General features: G+C 39.7%; 1 protein-coding gene across 4 annotated transcripts; it reads left to right on the forward strand.

The window, feature by feature from the left end:
• On the forward strand, positions 1–22,552 carry susd6 (sushi domain containing 6). Of its 4 annotated transcripts, none has more exons than XM_057352465.1 (7): positions 1–254; positions 3,640–3,797; positions 15,464–15,655; positions 18,451–18,648; positions 18,727–18,865; positions 19,190–19,599; positions 20,469–22,552. In XM_057352465.1, exons 2-7 carry the CDS (start codon positions 3,683–3,685, stop codon positions 20,492–20,494), a joined length of 1,080 nt encoding a protein of 359 aa, XP_057208448.1. In that variant the 5' UTR covers positions 1–254; positions 3,640–3,682; the 3' UTR covers positions 20,495–22,552. The 4 variants fall into 4 exon arrangements, with proteins under 4 accessions (XP_057208448.1, XP_057208450.1, XP_057208449.1 ...); XM_057352467.1 differs by having other exon boundaries at positions 19,193–19,599; XM_057352466.1 differs by having other exon boundaries at positions 18,454–18,648.
• Positions 22,553–22,694: the final 142 nt, after the last annotated feature.

Genomic DNA, 22,694 nt, shown 5'->3' on the forward strand with positions numbered 1-22,694 from the left:
CACTGTCGTCATGGAGACGGTGTGAGAGCGAGGCCGCTGGTGGAGCTCAGAGCTCTATGGTTGGGAGGTACTTCGATCTGGCTCCGCTGGCTGCTGCTCAAGCCTTTCTCGTATGGTCGGATCAAAAGGGCCGTCGAAATCTCTGAATATATTTTATACCCATACCGCGTTCGCAGTAGTCCTGGGATTTCCATCCATTCGAAACAGCTTCATGGTGACCCGATACTGGTTTTGAAAGAGGAGGGCATTCACTGGTAAGATCTTTTCTCAGCGCTGTGAAGGTTAACGTTGGTTAGCTGTGCTAACGGGGTTAGCCGCACGGAGTGTTTAGAATCCATGGCTAGCATATATCGATAGATTATATCTATATCGATAGATATACCTTTTATACTCAAATAACGTTACAGAAGCAACAATAGTTTGGTGAGTTATTAGACTTAAATATTTATATGGAAGACTGTTTTAAGGCATACAGTTCGCTAGTGAATCCTAATCCAATCAAAAACACTGTTCCAATCATACTATATCACAAAGTGTGTTTGTTGATCACGATGATTACAATCCTTATGATTTGAAGTGACGATATTTATGTGTAAAATGGTTGGTTATTAAAGTGTCGTACAAAAGTATCCGGTATCGGGCGATGCGGACAAAGCCTGTTGTTAGCTTTAAGCATAAGCCATACACGACTGATTAAAGTATTTTATTATCTGTCGTATTTATATTAGTCACTGAATATTATCGTTGTACTAGTTTAACGCTTTGCCTGGCTGCATATTTGCTGTAAATCTGCTACAGTATTAACGTTATCTGTATGTGGCAGCAACATGCATATCAAATATCTTAAGTCGTCTTTTGTATTTGCGTCAGGCAGTTTCTTATCATTACCGTGTAGGTGTAGCTTATGATAACATGTAAGTTATTAATAACAAAATATAGTCCGTATTTTGTTGTGTTGCCAAAATGGCCTGTCGGAAAAAGTGAAATGCAAGCGCATATACGCGCAAAAAAGCACAGCGTTTACTTTAAAAAACTTTTTTCAAGTTCAGTCAAACCTTTGTATTCACAACCAAGAGTAGAGTATAAATAAACACTTTCCCCTCTCGTTTATCGTCTTAATATAGTGTTCATATTCTGTACAGTAGTTTGATGGAAGGACACACTCTGTTCTCTTTGTTGTTCTCGCTCTGCTCTCGGAAATAGTTGCACGTGTCAGCGCGTGTGACTTAAGCCCGAAGATACGGGGCTTATTTCGGTCATAATACACTGCCATATCCCTCAGCACACAAACATAGTGTATATGTCTTACTCTAAATAACTGTCAGCTTTTTTTATTTAAAGATGTTATTTAAGTGGCGTTCTTCGGTTGTTTATTTGGGAGAGCGTTGAGTGTGTTGAGTCTAATGCTCGTTACCTCAGTGACGTGTAATGTCACTGCTATTTCTCGGCCCGATAACAAGATTAGTGTCATCTGCCTACAGCTAACTGCTTTATAATTTGTTTGTATCTGTCATTTAGAACACCACATGATGGTTGTTGTTATGTTTTTGCTAGTTGTAATGCAACACACTTTATTAAGCGTTTGACAATATCATAGTTTAAAGGTTCTACTCCATATAACTTGAATGCACTGTAAGTTGCTGTGGATAAAAGCATCTGCCAAATGCATAAATGTAATGACATGACAACTTCCCATTACAAACCCCCCTTTGGTTCCCTGTGGATCCACCTCTTTCTCACAGGACTGTTTGTGTAGAGGTGTAGATAAAGAAACTGTGAGCTTTAACTCATCATAATGTGCTCAACAAAAGACTCTTTCTTTTCTGTCATGCAGACTAGACTGTCCTCACCACACTGTTCCCAGCTATATATTGCTTTCTCCCTGCCTTTCTCACTCTTTCTTTCTCTTCAGGCGACTAGATGGGTTCTTCATTTGACTATTTCTTGCCTAACCCTTTTTCTCAAGAACTCAAAGGCAGCTTTGGTATGATAAAGAGGAACATGATGGCAGGAACTGTAGTGCCACGTTTGTTTTGGCACCTGGCCTGGTTATGGCAGTATTTCTACTTTCACTTCAAAGGAAATATGACTGGTGTGACGAGATCCTGGCTTCTGGATGATACCATGTTTTTAGTCTCTCTATAAGATTTCTTCCATGTATGTACATTTGCCAGTTACTTTTAAAGGTCCCATGTGTAATTTTTTGGAGGATCTATTGACAGAAATGCAATATAATATACATACCTATGTCTTTAGAGGTGTATAAAAACCTTACATAATGAAGCGTTATGTTTTTATTACCTTGGAATGAGCTATTTATATCTATATACACCGTGGGTCCCGTTGCGTGGAATTCACCATGTTGTTTCTACAGTAGCCCTAAACGGACAAAATGCTTTACAAAGCACGTTTCGTAAATGCTATCAGGCAAAGAAGCGAACATGTGGCGACATCTTAATCCCGTGTCAGCCACCGTAGTGCTTCAAAAGGGAGGGGTGGAATGAGCTGTTGGTTGCAATTCCCAACCTCATGGCTAGATGCCACTACATTTCATACAACTTGAAATTTCTTTGGTATACTTTGAAGTTTATACTTGTTTGAGTTGTGGTTCACCTTCATTGAAAAATCTGTCATTTGTCTCAATTAAAAAATCCAGCAGCTAGCAGTCGTGTGTTCTTACTGTGGTCCTGCCATCTGTACAACACCTAAGTGATCAGTCACTTTTACCAAACGCAGCCTTATTTGCATTCTGGGATTCTGTTGGCACTGAGTAGTTTGTTGCAGATTGTTCTTCTGCGGCAGTCTGTTTAGTACATGAGGCAGCAGGCGGGCTCTTCTCTGCCAGTGAGATGTACGTCACACTCCTAGTGCTTTCAGCCTGACCTGGTGCTTCTCTGTAGTCAGTAAAGGAAAGGTGTGGCGATGGCAGATTGGCCTCACGTGGGGGCCGTGGCTGTATCCTCAGCATCCTGTTTGTTCCTGGGACACAAGCACCCCGTGACTGGGTGCCTTTGAGCTTGTTCTGCACATCCAGTTATGTATATTTTGGCCTAGCCAACACACACGCCTGTATATGTCTTCTGGGGAATGCTGACAAATGGCTGCTTCTTACAAGTTGCACCTGCTCTCATTTATGTAATGGTTGTGGATTCATTTTTTCCCTGAGTGCAAAGTATTCTGATTCTAACGGACTCGCCGTTGTGTTAGTTGGCTTTTGTATATAATGTAAACAACATGCCATATGCCGCATAGATACTTAACAGCATCTGTACTTTGTTGCTTGTCATTACAAACCAGTCTGTGACAGCAATTTAGATTCTCTGTTCTAAGATCATTCGTGGGTTCTTGGAAAAATAAAAATTCTCTCATTTACTCACCCTCATGTCATTCCAAACCTGTATGACTTTTTTCTTCAGAACACAAAAGAAGATACTTCGAAGATGTTGGTAACCAAACAACACTGACCATCATTGACTTCCATTGTATAGACACAAAACCATTGAGACATTTCTCAAAAGATCTTCTTTTGTGTTCCACAGATGAAGGAGTCATACACAGGTTTTAAACATGAGGGTGAATAATGAGTTTAATACAATCTAATTGGCTCCATTTAGTAATAAGTGTGTTTTGTGTCACCAGGTTCAGCCGGAGTGGACTCTTGCTGCACAAGCAGGACTGAAAGATGTTCAATGGAATGGTAGCGTGTGAGACGAGAGCCTCGCTCGCTCACAGGGTGGCCGCCACATCCCTGCTGCTCCTCCTCCTCCTTGGTATGCTCCCTGCAGGTCAAGCTTCAGGTAATTATTCACAGAAACCTCCATATCCATAACTTCCACCGCAGTCCATTTTGATACTCTTTTAGCACTGATATTCTCTCATATTCACCACGTTGGTTGTTAAAGTGCTCACAATATCATCGATTTTGTTTAACATAATGTGAAATCTGTAGTGTAGGTTGCTTTTTTGGATTCCCAATTGAAAATGCCGGGCATTGCTGTTCGTTTGTTATATTAAACCAGTTCTGCACAGTTGCAGACTGTCTATATATCGGGGTCAGTTTTATTTATTTTTAAGCTACAACACAAAAGTTTTCTGTGCATGAACAATGTCTTTTGTTGGCATTATTCTCATTGCACTGATAACAGAATCTACCGTTAGACTTAAGCAACCGGATGGAATGAAATGAGCAACGTTTCTTTGTTTTCAGTAGAGCATCTGTGAGGTGATATATGTGGGGGATGGGCACTCTTCTCTCTCGCCACAGAGGGCGTGTGTACGGCAGTTGCCCCGGTGTCTGACAGTCTCATCTAATACCAACATAGCTCTATATCCAACTCTATATAGTGTATTTAGTCTGAGAACAGAGACGGATGTCCACATTGACAGCCAGTTGGTTTTTTGAAGACCGCAGCGTGTACGCGTGGCCTTGTAACTTGGGTAAAAAATGATTAATTCTGTGTTCTTACTGTGTGTTCCTAAAACCACATGACATCTGCACTACTTCCTCTTTATAACAACATGTGAGTGTCATTTAAGATTATGTAATATGTGAACTACTAAATACATCGTAAACGATATGGGGATCGTTGAGGGATATTGAGATTCGGCTTAACTGCCGATACCATGTGGCTACACATTCACATCGATTCGATTGCACCGCAAGGTCAAACCAGGGACTGAAATGTCCCAAGTGATGCCTGTGGTGGAGACGTGTGCACACGTGTTTGGCATGAATGTGGTACATCGGATAAAGGCTACGTGTTCGTCCCTCCCACATTCTGAACAGCGGACAGAAGGGATGCTTTTTCAAGGTCGTGAGATGAAAATCTGTGAAGGATATTGCGTCATTTTTCTGTTTTTCCCCATTTTCATTCTGTTAATCTTGTGATTCTACAAGGTGAAGTGTATCTTTTCTGTGCCACTGATAGCACCAGACAGAATAATGACTGTTTTCTAACTAATTTTAAAATGGTTTGGATGAACAGGAGGTCTCACCTAACTAGCGGTATAGTTTGTTGGTCTATCAAGATCTAGACACAACCTGACAAACGTTGGTGCTATATTTTTGCATTGGCCATTGCATACCCCTTATTAACTGAAAGTAAACAAAAGGAAGTAGCACAGGAAAGCAACACAAAACCTCTCCATGCTTAGTGGCTGATGTTATTGTGGGCCTTTTCAGTGTGTGAGAACGACAAGAAGCTCCCTAAAGGCACACAGCTGAAGTCACTGCACTAACGTCGTGAGCTGGAGGAATTTCCCACGTTACTCACTTCTTACCCTGAAATACTACTTCCATATGGTTTTATGTTAGCTGGTGTTACTTCTCACTTCAGCACGGCACTCAAAAAATGACACCTTGAATATAAGTGAATGAGGTGATGTCATCTGATGAATCGGAGCAGAATTAAAAGGATATTTTAAGCTCAAGAACACATTGTTTCGTTTTGACTGAAGTACATATAAGCGGTAGTGTTGTCACGGTACCATAAACATATCTTACGATACTATACCTTATGAAATATCTCTATACCGTTTGAAAGTGTTCAAATGAACGTTAATGCGCATATGCAACAGTTACGGCACCACGATACTACTGTTTAAAAAACAGAGCGGCATTGCGGGAATTTTGAAGCTTTAGCATCGCGATGCTACCGTAGCACCGTTACACCGTGTAACCCTAATAAGCGGTACTACCTGGTACATGAAGTGAGATAAAAAATGCCGTTCTTTTGTACCAGGATGTGGTTCGTGTGGGATTGAGAAAGTTCTGCAAAAAGAACACGTGTTGTACGTGAAATTATTTGATTGCATGTGAATGTGACAAGAATGTTTCTTGATTTACAGTATGTATGTATATATAGTGCATATGTAAAACAAATATATGCACTCGGCCATATCTTTTGTATGTGTGATTCTAAAGAGATCTAAAATTCTGTTGTAAATAACTTATATCTACTTTATAAGTCAGTGTGATTGTTCGTTTTCTGGAACAAAAGTGTAAAACGGGAAAGTTCCTACTTCTCCTCTCCAATTGAAAGTACATGTTTTGTTGTTCCCCTCACAGTTTCATGTGGTAGTTCTTTAGGCATTCGTGGAGTTTTTTGCTGTAATGCGGTGCCCGTGTCTCTCTAGGTTGAAACCCAACTGTAAGAGAAGGCCAGGTGAAACTCAACAAGTCAGGGCAACAGACTGCCTGACAACTACCGATTGCCTCAACAGCTACAACCACATTTATGTTGAGAACTTGAGGAGGCTGATGCTTGTCTTGTTTTGAGCACCTAGTGTTCTGTGGTTTTCATCAGACTGCCTTAGCTCTACAAGTATTTTGCAGTTCAGAGACTATTATACATAACTTCAAATACAGCATAATGTATTGTTGAAAATGATTCTATTTACATAATTGCTAATGCTTATGTTTAGCAAAAATCTTGTGCGTTTGATTTTTTTATCAGATCTTTTAAATGTTTGTGTGGGAGTCAAGTTAGTGGGATGTTTTCGCTACAGCTATGACAAATCATTCTGGTTCATGTTGGGTCAAGTTAGTGGTCAAACGTCTTGTTTTAATGGTGATAAAATACAGTGTTTAGAATGTGTTATGTTCTGTACTATGTGTGTTTTGCAGTCTTGTGGCCTTTTCTGGTGTATGACTGAAGGGTCATTTTATTTTTATTTCAGAAGGGTGCTCTAGGGATTTCGCTGCTGCAGACTTCACTCCAGACCATAATACAGCTAGTAGCATGGATAGATTTTAGTACTATTTCTTAAAGGAGTGGCTTTGTTTCGTTTTCCCAGCACACCCTCCACACCCTTGTATTTGCGTTCAAACACAGATGGCAGCAATTGAGAGTTTAAAGGTTAATGTGTACTTTCTCATAACTAGAAAATGGCTGTAATACGAAATAGGATTTTGGTGAAGTAGCTTTTTATAATGAGAATCTATAAATAACAATTTCTCTCAGTTTCTTGCTTTCTCTTTTTCTATATGTCTCACCTTCTTTTTTTATCATATGTTAGTGTTTGCTACTGTAACTATATAACATATCAATTATTCATACACATACATTGTAAATCATAGCCCACTGAGTCTTATAAAAAACTATTTTCATCTTTTTTGTCACCTTTATGGCGATATTCTAGCAACGTGGGTTCTCGTGGTGATTCAGTTCTAAATTCTACATTATTTATGTATAAGCCAGTATTAAATAGACAGAGGAACTGATCAAACAAAAGAGTTACTCATTTACAGAATGGCACTCTAAGGAAGTAAAAATGTGACTAACAAACAGACAGGTCCTCATCTGACCTTGATTTGACAGTTATGTAACTCTTTAAATGAGTAACAGTTGCATACATTTGGAATATAGACATAAAAGTAAAAGTAGAGTTCCCCCAAAAAATGATGACACAATTTTTTAAGGGATAGTTCACCCAAAAATGAAAATTCTGTCATTTACTCACCCTCAAGTTACTCCAAATCTGTGTAAATGTCTTTGTTCTGTTGAACACGAAGACCATGTTTGGAAGAATATTAGTAACTGACATTTCTGAGACATCATTGACTTATAGTGGGGAAAAATATTGTATAATTTTTTTGTTCTGTTGAACACACAAAATTAGATATTTTGAAGAATTTAGGAAAGCAAACTGTTCTGGGGCACCTTTGACTACCATTTTATTTTTCCGATATGATAGTCAATAATGTCCCAGAACTGTCAGTTGCTAACATTATTCCAAATATCTTTCTTTGTGTTTAACAGAACAAGGAAATTCATACAGATTTGGAACAACTTGGTGGGTAGGGAATAATTTATGACAAAAAAATTCCATTTTTGATGAACTGTCCCTTAAGTGTACTGTTTCTTTTTTAGACTAGTGTAAATATTAAGGAAGCTGCCCTGAGATAGCATGTCTGCTTTTCAGTATCTGTTTTTTATTTCCATGTCGAGAACCGCTCCCTGAAGTCTAGCTCGTGATGTGACTGTTTTCAACCGCTGCCATGAGAATTTAAAAGTGAAACTATTCACATAAACACGCAGTATTAACTCCACCCTTTCTTTTCTTTTAAGATAGCCAACAATCCCCCAGTTTAAAACCATCCCAGAACCTACTGCACCATATGTCCGCATAGGCCGTGTTGGATGGCCGTTGGCTATCGACCCTCTAGATCTCCCAGTCCCATTTAAACAGATGCCCTTTTCTCGCTCAAGTCGCTAATAGCCATTAGCTGGCACAATGGATGTCAGCACCTCTGAGTGCAGCTGCCGCGCGGCATCAGAAGGCCAAGGTTTCATGCGGCCGGCTGGCAGCAGCTTTCGCTCTGACTGCTGGTGTTCACCACAGAGACTCCAGTCTGTCATTAGCTGTGGACAGAGCGCATTCCTGGAGTGAGTGAGTGAGCCACAGGCACAGCAGATCCAAACACAAGAGCACTGTGTCTAAAGCCAGCCGTTGATAGCAGGCACAGCAGGAGCCCAGGCGTACCGCTCTCATTCTATCTCTCTCCTTTTCTCTCTCTGTAAACTAGAAAAGGAGTTACTCGTGCCTCACAGCTGTCTTAATAGAGGGTGAGCGACCCGGGCCAGTACAAACACCCATCTGCCTCTCTCCTCCTGTGACAAAGGCGAAAGAAACAATAGACACTTTTCTCTTGTCTTCTGCCAGTTTTCCAACCCAGTCGATTTTTGTTTGGGGAGACGAGCTGCTTAAATCAGTCAGCTGCCGACCTCGGGCTGTAAAAAGCCATTATAAAGGACACGTGGAACTTAGTTTAATGCTTTTGTTCCGGTCCTCAGAAGACAGGGCACATTTAGGGGCTATCTGCTGAGCGTGTGTGACGGCTATGAGGGTCTGATGGGTTCATGCCCTGGAACAACGTGCTCTCAAACTAATACAAAGATGCTACACATATGGGGACCCAGTAATATGGAATTTTGGCCAATACTGGGGAAATATTGTTTGTTATTAAATGTCTTTATTGATTGTCACTGTCAGTTGTTCTAGCATTTAATATTTTTAATTAGATTTTTTTATTAGATCTTGTTTTTGTTTGTAGAGTGTAGATCATTTTGCGGGACGAAAACAACACTGGTCCAGAAGCATTTACTGTTTCAGTTTTAAACAACCATACAGAAACGTTAGAACAATATGCAACCAACAGAACATTTAGAACTGAATCTAAACGTTAAATGGCACTGTTATATATGTGAAATTAAAAAAAAAACTAAAACAGGCAGTGCTTCTGCACCAGTGTTTACATCTTTTAAAATGTTCTATACTGTCATTTTTAAAAACAAAACTGCTTGTAAGAGGTCAATGGCAGTAAATAAGTAAAGTGTCAATCAATTTAAAGTCACCCTCATGCCATTCCAAAGCTGTATGACTGACTTTTTCTTCAGAACACAAAAGAAGATATTTTGAAGAACATTGGTAACTAAACAACATTGACTTCCATTGTATGAACACAAATCCACTGTGACATTTCTCAAAATATCTTCTTTTGTGTTCCACAGAAGGAGTCATTTAGGAGTTTGACGTTATGGGAAATGTTGGTAAATGCTGGTAATGTTGGCCACATTTTTATTTTTGGGTGTGAACTATGCCGTTAATGGTGCTTCAGTTGATCTGAAGTGCTCATGTGAGTAACATGGATTCAGTTCAGCGTGCGTCATGTTTTAAAATCTGTATGTTTTTTATACAGTGACACTTCATGGTGGAATGCCAACCTCCCAAATTGCATAACAGCGAATAGTTTTTGAACACCATAAGGGAAGTAAATAATAACACTTTTTACTTTCCCTACTAAATCAATCTATCTGTTGAGGTTAGGGATGTTCACGATAGTGAAAATTTTGACCAATTAATACTATCAATTAAACAATTTAAAAGGTATGTTTTTTTATAAGTTAAATAATATTGATAATATTTTTTTATAATAATTTAATAATACTTTTTTAAATAACTACTAAATCATACATGTGTAATTCATCTGATTGTTGAGGCCACATTTGTCCGGGCTTTACTCTTCCAAATGGAGTGTGTCACTGGCAGCCTTGCTCAAGCTCAAGTTGTTTTAAATGTAGATGCGCAACAATCGCGCTCACAACGTGCTGTGACGTTCTCTTCCCGGCGTGTCTACACCGCAGTGAAATGAAGCTCAGCAAAGCTAATCGCAATAGCTGCTAGCAATCAGCAATAGCTGCTAGCAATCAATTTATCCTTTAAATAAACTTATCTCATGATGCTTAGCGTCGGCAGCCTCCTGTGCGCTTTGGAAAGGAGGAGAAAACAACGCGACCCCATGGTTTCCCTGGCGTCTTTTAGACATGACGTAAAAATCCGAATGTGAAATATGAATAAGGAATAAATAATGTTTGTATTTTTGCGCGGCTATAGCAAATCGGATTTATATCTGTTTAGCTAACATTTATGTGGCCAAGTGCCTTTTTTGGATTTGAATCCTGGCTGGTGGAAAGCAAATGAAATGCGCTTCCCGAGGCGTCTACATACATTCCCGGGACATCCGTGCCATCTGAAAGGGTGTTTTCTGCCGCGGTTCTAACTATCAACAGGCTCCAGACTGTCCCCACAACATGTAAACATGTTACTTTATTAGATAAAAACTATCCAAGCTTTGAATTGAAAAACTTTCTGACGGAAATAAACTTTGCCGGTTCTTCTGTTTTTTTCGTTTTGTCATAATTTGCTAATTATTTAAGTTATTTTTTTGCCTGTTTATTTTATGCTTTGGATTTATATTATTTTAGTTTTTCTCCATTGTCCAAAACGCTGCAGGTTCGTGAAAATGTGATAATACATGAATGCAGGTGCCTTTGTTGATCTATTTGTTAAAATAAATATAAGTCTGCGTCCTCCAGATGTTGCATGCGAAGGCGTATGCGGCTGACAAACGTGACCTCCGGAGGACGCAGCCTTACACATGATACGCAGCATGTATTTTAATTTAATATTAAAATCTTACCAGTTAATGGTTAATTTTCTGATAACGAGCGTCGATCTCGGTTAGGGAAATTAACCGAAATGAGCATCCCTAGTTGAGGTACATCAGAGTTATATTTATGGGTTAATTCAGCATAGATTAGTTGCATAGATCTCTTGTCTGGGCTCGTTTTGCTGTAGGAGCCAGGTCTACCTGTTCCTGCGCTTCTGTGTTATTAGACATGTGCGTGTGGAAACCTGCAGTGCTCCCCTCTCCTCTGTCCCTGCAGGAATGCCACCCTTTCACCGAAGTCCAAGCACTGCTTCCTGCTCAGCAGCGATCGCGCTTTATCTCTCTTACTCAGCTTTTCCGTCTCAGATATGCGACGCCCCTGCCGAGTTTCCCTTTAACTCTGTAAATCAGCTTCAAAACACATGTGGGAACTGTAAACACACACATACAATTGCAGACATCGACTCAGCCCTCCCTTCATCTGCCAGGAGGGAGATTCATCTACATTGTGTTATATACACAGAAACATGAGACACGAGTAACTTGCGGCCTTCTCCCTCTCATGCGGCATTCTCTTACAAGAAGGAAACCGCACACTGTTATTAGCCCCTCAAGAGCCGTTCAAGACATGTTGTGTCATGGGTGGATTTCATATCTGCAGTTGCGGTGTGCTTGTTTCATCAACAACGTCAAACTCGTGGTGCAATAAATGTGGCGGTTTAACACCGCTGGATTTCTCAGGAGGTTCGTGAAATGGCCTTTGCTGGTAACTGTACTGGGACATCAATGAACAAAACATCCGTTATGAATGAATCACTCCATGAGGTGCACGTCTGGGAGCGATGTTCCCAGATGCCCCCTTCCTCTAGGGCTGGGTGGTAAATGACCAACAGTGCCAACGTATTACAGCAAAATGCAAAACCAACAGTGAACTACATTTATTAATGATAATAAATATGTTGGCCAAATAGCCCAGTGGGCTGTGTGGCAAATATATTATATAAAATGCATTCTGTCTTTTTTTATATATTTATATATTTAACAGCTTGCTTTAGGGATTAGAATTAAGAGAGACTGGGAAAACAACAAAGTGGAAAAAACATCAGCCCATGTAATGAGATCTTAAATAAAAACATATTTACGAGGTAGTGTCTTGTTCTAATCCTCACATGGACCGCTGAGATTGAGTCTCACTGACCAGCTGCCCACTACAGTGACCAGTAATGTGATCCGCTTTACACCAGAGCCATTTGTAATGATGCATAATTAGAATTTTTTTGTGGGCAGATGGAGGTTGAAGGCTGTTCAGATGAAAAGTATTGACATTTACTGTTTTGTTGGAATCTGACTTGAAATGGTGCCTTTGGTATCATTACTCATATTTTATACAGATTAGTGATACTTTTCAGAGTAGGTCAAGGAACATGTTGATGTTATCTGCAAGTTTCAATGGGACACTCTGTGAGAAATGTGATCTGCCATTCAAAGTTAATTAATCCAGTTTCTTATAAAACCTCTGCCAGTCAAACAGGTTGTTTGGAATTCAACATGTGATGTTTGCTGCCTAGATATGTACCACACTAATGATAAAGGACTTATTTTTTCATGTTTTGTTCCGTGACACCCAGCCTATCCCATGCCTCGAAAATCTTAGGCCAGCTGTTTTGTTTGTGTATCTGCTCTAGATGTTGTGGTAACACTAGTGAGGTTGTTGTAGTTGTACAATAGGCCCTTTTCATAATGACGTCACTTAACTTCCGCCTTTTCGCAAAGCAGTGTATCATAACATCCGTCTTGTAACAAACAACAAGAAGAAGAAGAAGAACTTCTGTTTTGCCGTCGCGCTGGAATTTAACAACAGTGAAAAAAAACTGACAGAACACGTATTCAAGTACTTATCCTAGCACCTCGCTAACACAAAAAGAAAACAAAACACTTACCTTCATAATCAAACATGTACTGTTCAACGAAGAATTTGTATCCTTTCTCTAGCTTTGATCTTGTCGTTAGCGGAAATTTGTTTGCAAGACATTGTACATCATCTAGCCGTATTTGTGGCAGATGTGCAAGGGACTTGGTAAACTCCATTCTGAGGTGCTAGCGGCGCTTCTTCTTCTTGAGTTTTACTGGCAGTTGGCAAACCAGCTTATAGGTACATTACCGCCACCTTATGAACTGGAGTGCTAGCGGAAGTAATGATACACTGCTTCGCGGCAGAACGGAAGATACGTGACGTCATGTGAAAAGGGCATATTACAAGTCTTTATTAACCTCTGAAGACATAGTTATGTATAATATATTGCATTTATTTCAATAGATCCTCCAAAAAATTACACATTGGACCTTTAAATGCATTTTTACAATCAAAAATCTAAATCTTTTTACATTAGTTAATGCACAGTGAACTAACATAAATAACTGTTGACATTAACTAACATTAACAAAGATCAATAAATGCTGAAAAACTATATTGCTCATTGGTAGTTTATATTTGTTAATGCATTTAATGTTAACAAATACAATCTTATTGTACAGTGATACTGATGTGGTCATAAGGCTCTTGTCAACCCTCATGAATGTGTCCTACGCATAACTGTGATTCTTGTCTATGATAGACACCGCCTTTAATGACGTATGAAATGACGAGGAAGAAAAATATTTGAACATCCAGTTCATTCAGACCTGAGGCAAAACAAGGAAGTTGACTTGATGTATTTTTAATGTGTAGGGTTTGCTTCTGATCTGTTTTGTGATACTATTATACAGTTATATACTATTATATATTGTTATATTCTTTGGAATCAAGAAGTGGGTAAAAAAGTAGTAAACCTCTTAAAGGCAGAATAGGTGATCCTGTCCAGAGACATTTTTTGTCATGCTGGTTGGAAATCTCTTTATAATTATAAAAATATAATTATATATCGTCTGTGAAAGGCGTAGGACCAAAAAACGTTCGCCCAATTAAAACGTTCTGGCCGAATGCTGTGACTGGTCATGTGTACATTTTTAGCCAACGTACTTTGCATACCACTGCGCACCCTGTTCACGTAGACATCATACATTCGTGTGTTTGGAGGAGGCGTGGCTTTGGACGGGGAATCGCATAGAGGGTGGGATTATAATTTCAGTGCTAGCAGGCTAAAGTTAGCACCTTTCCATATCAACCACTCTACCTTTAAGGCCATGAGCAACAGTGATTTTACTCAAATACAACACACAGGCTTAAAGGAATAGTTCCCCCAAACATCCAACTAATAAATGTTAATATTAAAAATGACTAAAGAAATCATGTTACATACATATATGATGGCCTGATGATGAGTTAATGAAGCGAAACTGTGTTGAAATCACTTTATAAAACCCCAACAGCAATATATTCAATAATTCAATTACAATGTAATGCTTGTTACATGTTTTGAAAACAAAAACACGCCACACAGCCTGGAGTACATGAGGTACATCTGTATTGTTGTTTTCTTTGTCTTCAAGTTAAATGTAAGGGATTTTGCATCTGTGATTCATACCATGAATGAGTCTCTGGTGTCCGATCAGATCAGATGAGTCTGTAATCGGCTGATCTCGGTTTAAGAGCACATTAAAAGGTCCGATTAGAAGAGATAGTGATATAGGGGTCTATCCAAAACAGACCCTGTTTGTTTGTCATTTTTGTCTTTGTGCTAGATTAATGTAATGTGCAGAGATAGATGTGTTTACATGCTTTGCGTGATCTGTTGTGTGAATGAAGCTTCGGCTCAGGAGCAGTCAGGATTTTTTTTCTCCTTTGAGTGCAAAGGGAAAGACGAGAGGGAAATAGAAACTCTTGACTTTGATATTAAGCTTGAGGGCAGAAAGCAGAGCTGGACATTACGTGTGCTGTGTTTATGTGAACTTGAGGAGAAATAGAATACCAGACCGCTGCATGATGAGGAGAATCTACTTGTAGCAGTTTTAGTACGGTTTGATGCCAAGATACTTCTTTCTGAACTCAGGTGAAAACCAGAGACCCTCTAAAAAGTGTCTGGTATGTGGTTTTGTGTAAACACGGTTTGTGAACCCAGACTGTAGTCATAAGAATAACTTGTGGACGTGAACAGTATTTGCATATTAACACTTATTATAGTATAATGCCTTCTCGTTGCTGCTTGTGTATGAATATATATTGCCTTTGGAGAGCAGCTCGCATTTTTGGAATCAACCCTGGGTTTGGACTGAGCATATCGAGACCACAGTAATGGAAAGCTTTCTAACATTCATTTGCCTTTACTTTGAGATCCAAGATCCGTATTAACGGACTTGGATTTGCTTCTGAGTTCATGTGGCCTGAAGTTTTTTTGTTTATTGAATTTGCTGTCCCAAACTTTCTTAAACAATTGTTGGCTAGATGTCAAGCAGTAGCCATCCGCAAGGAAAATTTTAAGTATGGTGAAATGAATGATGCATGCATACCACACAAAGCAAATGTGATTTAGTTGAGGTTTTATTCTAACCTCTCTTCTTCTCCTGTCCCCCCAGGCTGTCCCAGACCCCCAGTCGTGCCTCATGGCCACGGGAACCTGACGGAAACTAACCGCGGCTCTTTCTCTGTGGGCACGCTGCTGCAGTACAGCTGTGATCCGGGGTACATGCTGGATGGCTATAGCATTATTACCTGCACCGTATCAGGCCACTGGTCCACTGAGCCGCCCCGCTGTCTCAAAAATGACGGTACGGTCTGTTCGGTTTTATTTCAACCCTTCTCACATCTCATTAAAGTGATAGTTAACTCAGAAATGAATATTCTGTCATCATTTACTCACCCTCTTGACATTTCAAACCTGTATGACTTTTTCTTCTTCTGCAGAACACAAAAGACAGAAGATATTTTGAAGAAAGTTGGTAACTGAACAGCACTGGACCCCATTCATTTCTATTGTATGGAAACAAAACCAATGCAAGTGAATGGGGGCCAGTTAACAACATTCTTCAAAATATCTTCTTTTGTGTTCTGTGGGAGAAAGAAAGTCATACAGTACTAAAATGACGAGAGGATGAGTAAATGTAGGGATGGGCATGGGTCACTTGGCTACTGCAGTGCATTAGACTAAAAGTTTATTAAGAAAAGTAACAATGACATTTATTGTGCTTTCACGGATGTGACAACAGCGCATTTACAGCACGGATGAACCAGAGGTTTTATACTGCCCATGTTCAGTGTTTTAACTGTAATGCACCACAACAGCCAAGTGACTTGCGTGAGCTACCTTATTCCCCTGTGCTACCCACTTGAGGGGCACAATCCACAGTTTGAGAACCCAAACCTCTGATCTAAAGGTCCATGCATCGCACATCATGGCCACTCTGCAGAGGTAAGGGATGTTTTTACACTTATCCTTGCAGAAAACCCCAGGTGGTGGACAGCATGTTGTATTTCTAGCTCTACTTTTTATGTTTTTTATTTAAAGTATTGCAATGTATCGCAAATGTGTATCGTATCGAAATACATGCAATATATTGTATCGTGACCCATCTATCGTGATATGTATCGTATCGGGAGGCACTTGCCAATACACAGCCCTACAAAAATGATGGTATTATTTCCTATGGAATACCGTCATTTAATATGCCATTTTAAGATAAACAAGGTATTAAACGAACAGGCTGGACTGACGAAATCATCCGGATCTGTGTTTATTTTATTTCAGGTAAGGTTTTCTATAATCTTTCTAAGTCTAACTATTTTATATACCGTATCCGTGTAATTCTCTAGTCGTTATAAAGGCTATCTCTTCTGGGTTTTTCTGCAACCAAGATGCGCGCGCATCCTGAATGTTTACAAATTTATAATTAGCCTATAGGTCTATTTTACTCTTGTGAAAGTCTGTTCAACAAGCCTGTTTTGTACCGAATTTCGACTCCCCATGAGATTTTGACTCCCCTACTTCTGATTGGTTCATTCACTTAGGATGCTGCTTTGTGATTGGTCCCTATCTCTAAAGCCCGCCCCCACACCTAACCCTAACCTTCGTAGGGGAAAACAGGAGAGTCGTAATCTCACGGGGAGTCAGATTTTGATACGGCAGCGGAGAAAACGCACTGCTCTTCTCTAACTCCCGGTAACAAAACCCAGACCTGACAAGAATACCTGGCTTTATTGTTTATAATGTTAATAATATATAAAGTAAACAGGCTTGATACCTCCATGCCGACTGTTAATTGATCCTAAAAACAAAGACGGAGCCATTGTAGTGCTTGTTGTCCTGTTTATTACGACTGTCATCTGAGGAAGAATTACTAATCCTGGTGATCACCACCGCATATAAATATTTTCTTAGTCGTTCATGGTCAGTGTCTGTCTTGTTTAGCTTTGCATTGCATTTGCATCAATAATTAAAATCAACTAAAGTGGCCTAACTAAGGAATTACAGCGCATTTTAAAACAAACAAACAAACAAAAAATTTTACAGGCGGCGACCCTACTTGAAGTTCTTAGGAGGAATATATAGGCTTTAGGTATGGAAAAATGTACCAGTCTTATGCTAAGGCCAAACTTATTAACATTAGTTGCAGTGAAATGTACATTTTAATGTTTCAAGTTGTTGAAATCAGCATTAGTTAGCCTAATATATTTCTAACGAAGGAACAACCGCTCCGAACAAGTTATGGTAATAAATAAATGAGTCATCTAATCATTTAATATTACGTTGGTATTTTTATACCAACTTATATATAAGTAATCTTAACGGATTCTGTGGCTCACGTTTTTAAAACATTTTAATATGGTGATGTGAGCCGAGCATAACACGCGATCCGTGTGTGAACTTAAAATATTTAAACCAGCTTGCGATGATGCGATCTGACTGAACAAAGATTTAGGAACACATACAAATAATTTTTTATATTTTCTGTATATTATAAAGTCATTACAGATGAAGTGAAGAAGCGTTAAATAAGACAAGACAATTCTAACCCTGTGGTAACGTAGTTTTTTGATTCTTATAAAAATACAAATATTCGAATAGCATTTTAAATTTTTGAATAATTAACGCAGATCAAATATTCAAACATTCGTGCATATCCCTAAGTAAATGAGGACAGAATTTTTCATTTTTGGGTGAACTATCACTTTAAGCTTCGATGAAATGTTGTGTTGGAATTGTAATTGGGTAGTTGACAAATAAATCGTACATGTGTCCTATGGTGTGACATAGCAAAATTTAAAAAACAAACTGTTAATATTACATTGTTTTATATGATCAATATTTATATTTATTATATAAAATAGCATAAGAGAGACTTATCTTCATTGTTAAATATTTAGCTGTAACAAACAGTGCCACACAATGGTCTGTTTTGCGTTATGGTCGTTGCCATAGCAATGATAGCAGGATCTCAGAATTCCTGTCTTATAATTACATTACACCATGACAAACACAGCACTGTATGTTTTAACGTTTTTATCTATTTGGCACATACCAATTTTTTATGTATGTGTACTATGTATAACAATTTTTTTTCCCCAGCAGTTTGTCAACCACCCAGTGAACCAGAGAACGGAGGTTATAACTGCCACCCCTCACCCTGCCACAGACTGACCCAGGGCACCGTGATCGAGTACTTCTGCGACGAGGGTTACATTCTCAAAGGAGGCTACCAGTTCAGAACCTGCGACAACGGAGAGTGGAAGTCGTCCATGCAAATCAGCTGTCACCCCGTACAAGGTACGTCACACAGGTTGATCCCAATTCATCTGTCCATGTGAAAGAGAGATCAGTTTGAACCACTGTTTCATCTTTTAGGGGAGGAGCAGCACTCCACTCTGCCCATGCCAGCTCTGTCTATCGTGGCCTCCACCGCCAGCTCTGTGGCTCTCATTCTGCTGCTGGTGGTTCTGTTTGTGTTACTGCAACCAAAACTCAAGTCCTTCCATCACAGCCGGTGAGAAGCAGTTCTGTAATTTGTTAGGAATTTGATCATGTCAAACTTGTTTTTTGTGAACGTCAGAAACATAATGGGCTTTTAATGTTCTCAGGCCTTAGTCTCTTAGTGTTTATTCATGTGTTTGGCAGCGTACTAAATTTAGCAGCACACAAAGATAAAGTCAATCCTAATTCCAACAGCTGGACATGAACAAATATGGCACCTTCCCTACGGCGCTCTTGTTCCAGTAACTTGCAGTTGCGTAATCGTTTCCCTGTGATGTAAGCCACAGGTCAGGATTTAATCTCTTTCTCTCTCTTTCTCTTTGTCTGTCTTCCAAAGCAGCCGGGAACAGGGTGTGTCAGGACAGCCTGCTTCCATCATGGTGGAGGGCGTTCAGGTAACGCTGCCATCTTACGAAGAAGCCGTATACGGCGCTGATGGCAATTCCGCACCGCCCACCGAGTCCCGTGTTCAGATCGTGCTGTCGGAGGGCCCCCAGGCTGACAGTTTGAGCACATCTCTTGAACAGGCTCAGGCAGGATACGGTTTTACCTCTGCTTCGACGGCTGCATCCTCGAGTCACGCAGAGACCGTATTGGTTCACCAGATGCCCTCTTCCTCAGAATCCTCTTCTTCCTGGGCCGCTGAGCAGCCCGGCGCAGCCACACGCCTCAACCGCAGACAGAGCAGCGAGAGCAGCGATCAGCACAGCCTGCTTTCAGTCGCTTCAGCTGAAGACTACAGCGATGGTGAGTCAGGTCGAAATCCACATTTAAAGTGACGGCTCACCACTTTTGAATTCCGTGAAAAGTGTAAACATTGTGGTGCTGTAGCGCTAGCAAAACATTTCTGTTTGTTTGAGCATGAGTGATGTGGGTTTTAGGGGTGGGGCTGTCTGTTTGGGGGAGTGTTATACCGTATATAAAATCATTTAAAATGACAAAGAAATGAGAAGAATGCTGTATAGAAGCGTTTCATAAGTAGGTTCAGAATTTTTAACTACTTAGGCCGTGTTCAGACCTGACTTCTTTTTCGAAGCTGCTAGCGTCTGTTTTACATTATAATCCTATGGAGTAAAGCGTGTTTTCAAAAAACGTCTTTTTAAGTTGAAAAAAGTTAAACTTTTCTGAAAAAAACGCCCTACGTCAAGCTCCTTTTCACAGCTAACCAATGACAAGCGAGTAGTGTGGCGGTTCCATAACAACATGTGAGGGAGGTGATTGGTCGAGCAGGATCAAGCTCAAAAAAATAAAATGGCGGCCAAAGCGCTGCTTTGAACATATTTTTATATTCACCTTTAATAACTTTCGATTGCATTTCTAGCGAGAAATTAGTACTGTAGTTTTAAAATATATAGCTGGTTTTTGCAAAGACGATCTCTGTTTATAATTCAAATAGATTTCCGTTACTCTGCCTATATGAATCTTGTGTGCTGAGCTGCCTTCAAGCACAAACGCTGCCAGCTTTTCTTTTTACTAAAAAGCGCTCGTCAACTTTTGCTTGTCAAAAAAGACGTCAAGTGTGTTCATGGCTTTAGTGTGTAAGTATCATGTCAATTTTTTATTTCTGTGCCTATTTTGCATTTACCAGACCTCATGCCTTCTTGTTTTTTCTGCAGATATTCCATTGCTAAAAGAGGCTTGAGTTTGCAAGCAATCCCCCCTCTCTCTGTCATTGCTGACCGGGATCTTAACCCCTAAAGCTTCTCGCCAAACTCTTACCCCAGAGCAGTAAAACAAGACGTCCGTCAGCTGTCCCTCTGCCAACATACCGCCTGCCCTGGAGTCTGCAAGCTGCGTGACCTCTGCGGAGTCTGGCTTCCCGGGAACAACCTCAGACCAGATGACCTGTAAAGAGATGCGCAAACGCTCTTAATTTCAACGTGTAATGGCAAAAACTCACCAATAAAAGATGAATGCATTCAGATTACAAAACGATTCGTGGACCTCTGCTCCGTCAATGACTGTGATCACCTTTGTGAAGGGGAGGGTTCAGCTAGCATTCGCTAAGCCACACCCCTTTCTCGCTGATGCTGCATGTTCTGTGCAATTTCTGTTTCGTTGTACGCGCATACGCACAGGAGCACGGCACAGCCGAAGCATGACGCATAGCACCGGCACACACCATCTCAACGCTTGATCCCTTATGCGAGGCAGGGTTGAACTGATTTACATTGTACTGTACTTAAAAACCTTTTTATTTGTCAAGAATTGTCCGTGCTGTGCTCTGTGTGCGTGTGTTTCTGATGCCTGTGTGACTGTGGTTGTTGTGATTTGAAGAGGGCTTAAGTGTCATCCAGGCTTCTTTTCTCCAAAGTAAGAAACGTTTTCAATACCTCCATTTTCTAATCGAGACGTTATTTAAATAGAATGGATGTTCGTTGTCTACATCTCTGTTCGTCTAAAGTGAGAGAGATACATTTTGTGAAGTGGCTGTGAGGTCATGCCCCTGAAAGTCTTTTCTCATAAAGAGAAATAACCCAACCTCACTTTCCCCCCACGTTTCAAAGTATGAGCTACTCTCTCTCATGTTTATGTGTTGCACGCACAAGAAAACATTTTTTTTCCCTTAACTTCAATGTTCTTGATGGGTGTGGACTGAGGTTATTTACTGGGCTGTACATTGGTTATATAATTTTTTACCTTACCCCCATAAAAGACTTTATGCAAATCCAACATTTGCGTTTGCGTAATAGTTACTGTAGCTACAGTTCGAAGGTTGAATCGATGACTATCAAAGATAGAATTTACTAAATGATCTTAATAAATTGGTATTGAGAAAAATAGATTAAATCTGTCAGATCAGATAGGTGGTGCATTGATTAAATGCATTGTATAGCAATTTTTCTAAACAGGTACACATACACATATATACATACTTAATGTCCTAGTACAGACGTCTGTTATATAAATGCAGTTCCAGAAAATGGCCTCCTCGTCACTCAGTGTGTTCTTTTGACAAGAAGACATTTGACAAAACCAATGAACGTTTCCTTTGAGTTGGTTTATTTATGATTCACTTCCCTTACACCCAGCCACATTATGTGTATATCCCCTTTTGTTGACGTGACACCCAAATGTGTGTCATCATGCATCAAATACATGTATATTTTATGTGTCTGACTTTGGAGAGAGAGGGCGGTTTGCCGATCTGCAGATCCTCAGTTTTGTTCTTCTGGCTCGTTTTTTTAATTAGATCTACATTTGTCATGCAGATTGAAGGCAAAATATTACTGCTGCCTTAAAAACTTGTACATTTCATACACTGCTCACTTTGTAATTACGTTTCTTCGGTTTCACTGGGTTTTTTTTTTGGTAATTTGTCTTCAGTGTCTATATGGCCTTACTTTTCGTTTTCTATGCATAAATATTGTCTAGGTTCAGTTGTAAGACTGGCAGCTCTCGCTTCTGCTAGAAGCTTATCAGTGAACGTGAAATTATGTTTTTGTTTTTATTTCCTTTTACCAAAATCACTCAAAGGATGTTTTTTAAGCAAGGAAGTGATATTGAAACACTGTTGTACGGTGTTTTCTGCATTAAAGCGTAATATAATTTGACTCATCCACCCAGCCCCCATTACACTTTTTTTCTTCTGTACATTGCTGTGGGTGTGAAGATAGTATTTTAATATTTGTATAAAGTTTAATTTAATTCTACAGTGTGTATATAACTATTTCTAATTAAAGCTTTCATTTGAAGTGCACACTGTGAATCATTTATTGTTGAGGTTAAAGGGCATTTTTATCGGTAGTTCATTTGAATCCTTTACTTTATCGACATCTAGCGATGAATCTCGGTATGAACGCACATGCGACCTACGCAAATTACCGTGATGGTTTTTAGTT

The sequence above is a fragment of the Triplophysa rosa genome, linkage group LG15 (genome assembly GCF_024868665.1).
Source record: "Triplophysa rosa linkage group LG15, Trosa_1v2, whole genome shotgun sequence".
NCBI classification, from domain to species: Eukaryota; Metazoa; Chordata; class Actinopteri; order Cypriniformes; family Nemacheilidae; genus Triplophysa; species Triplophysa rosa.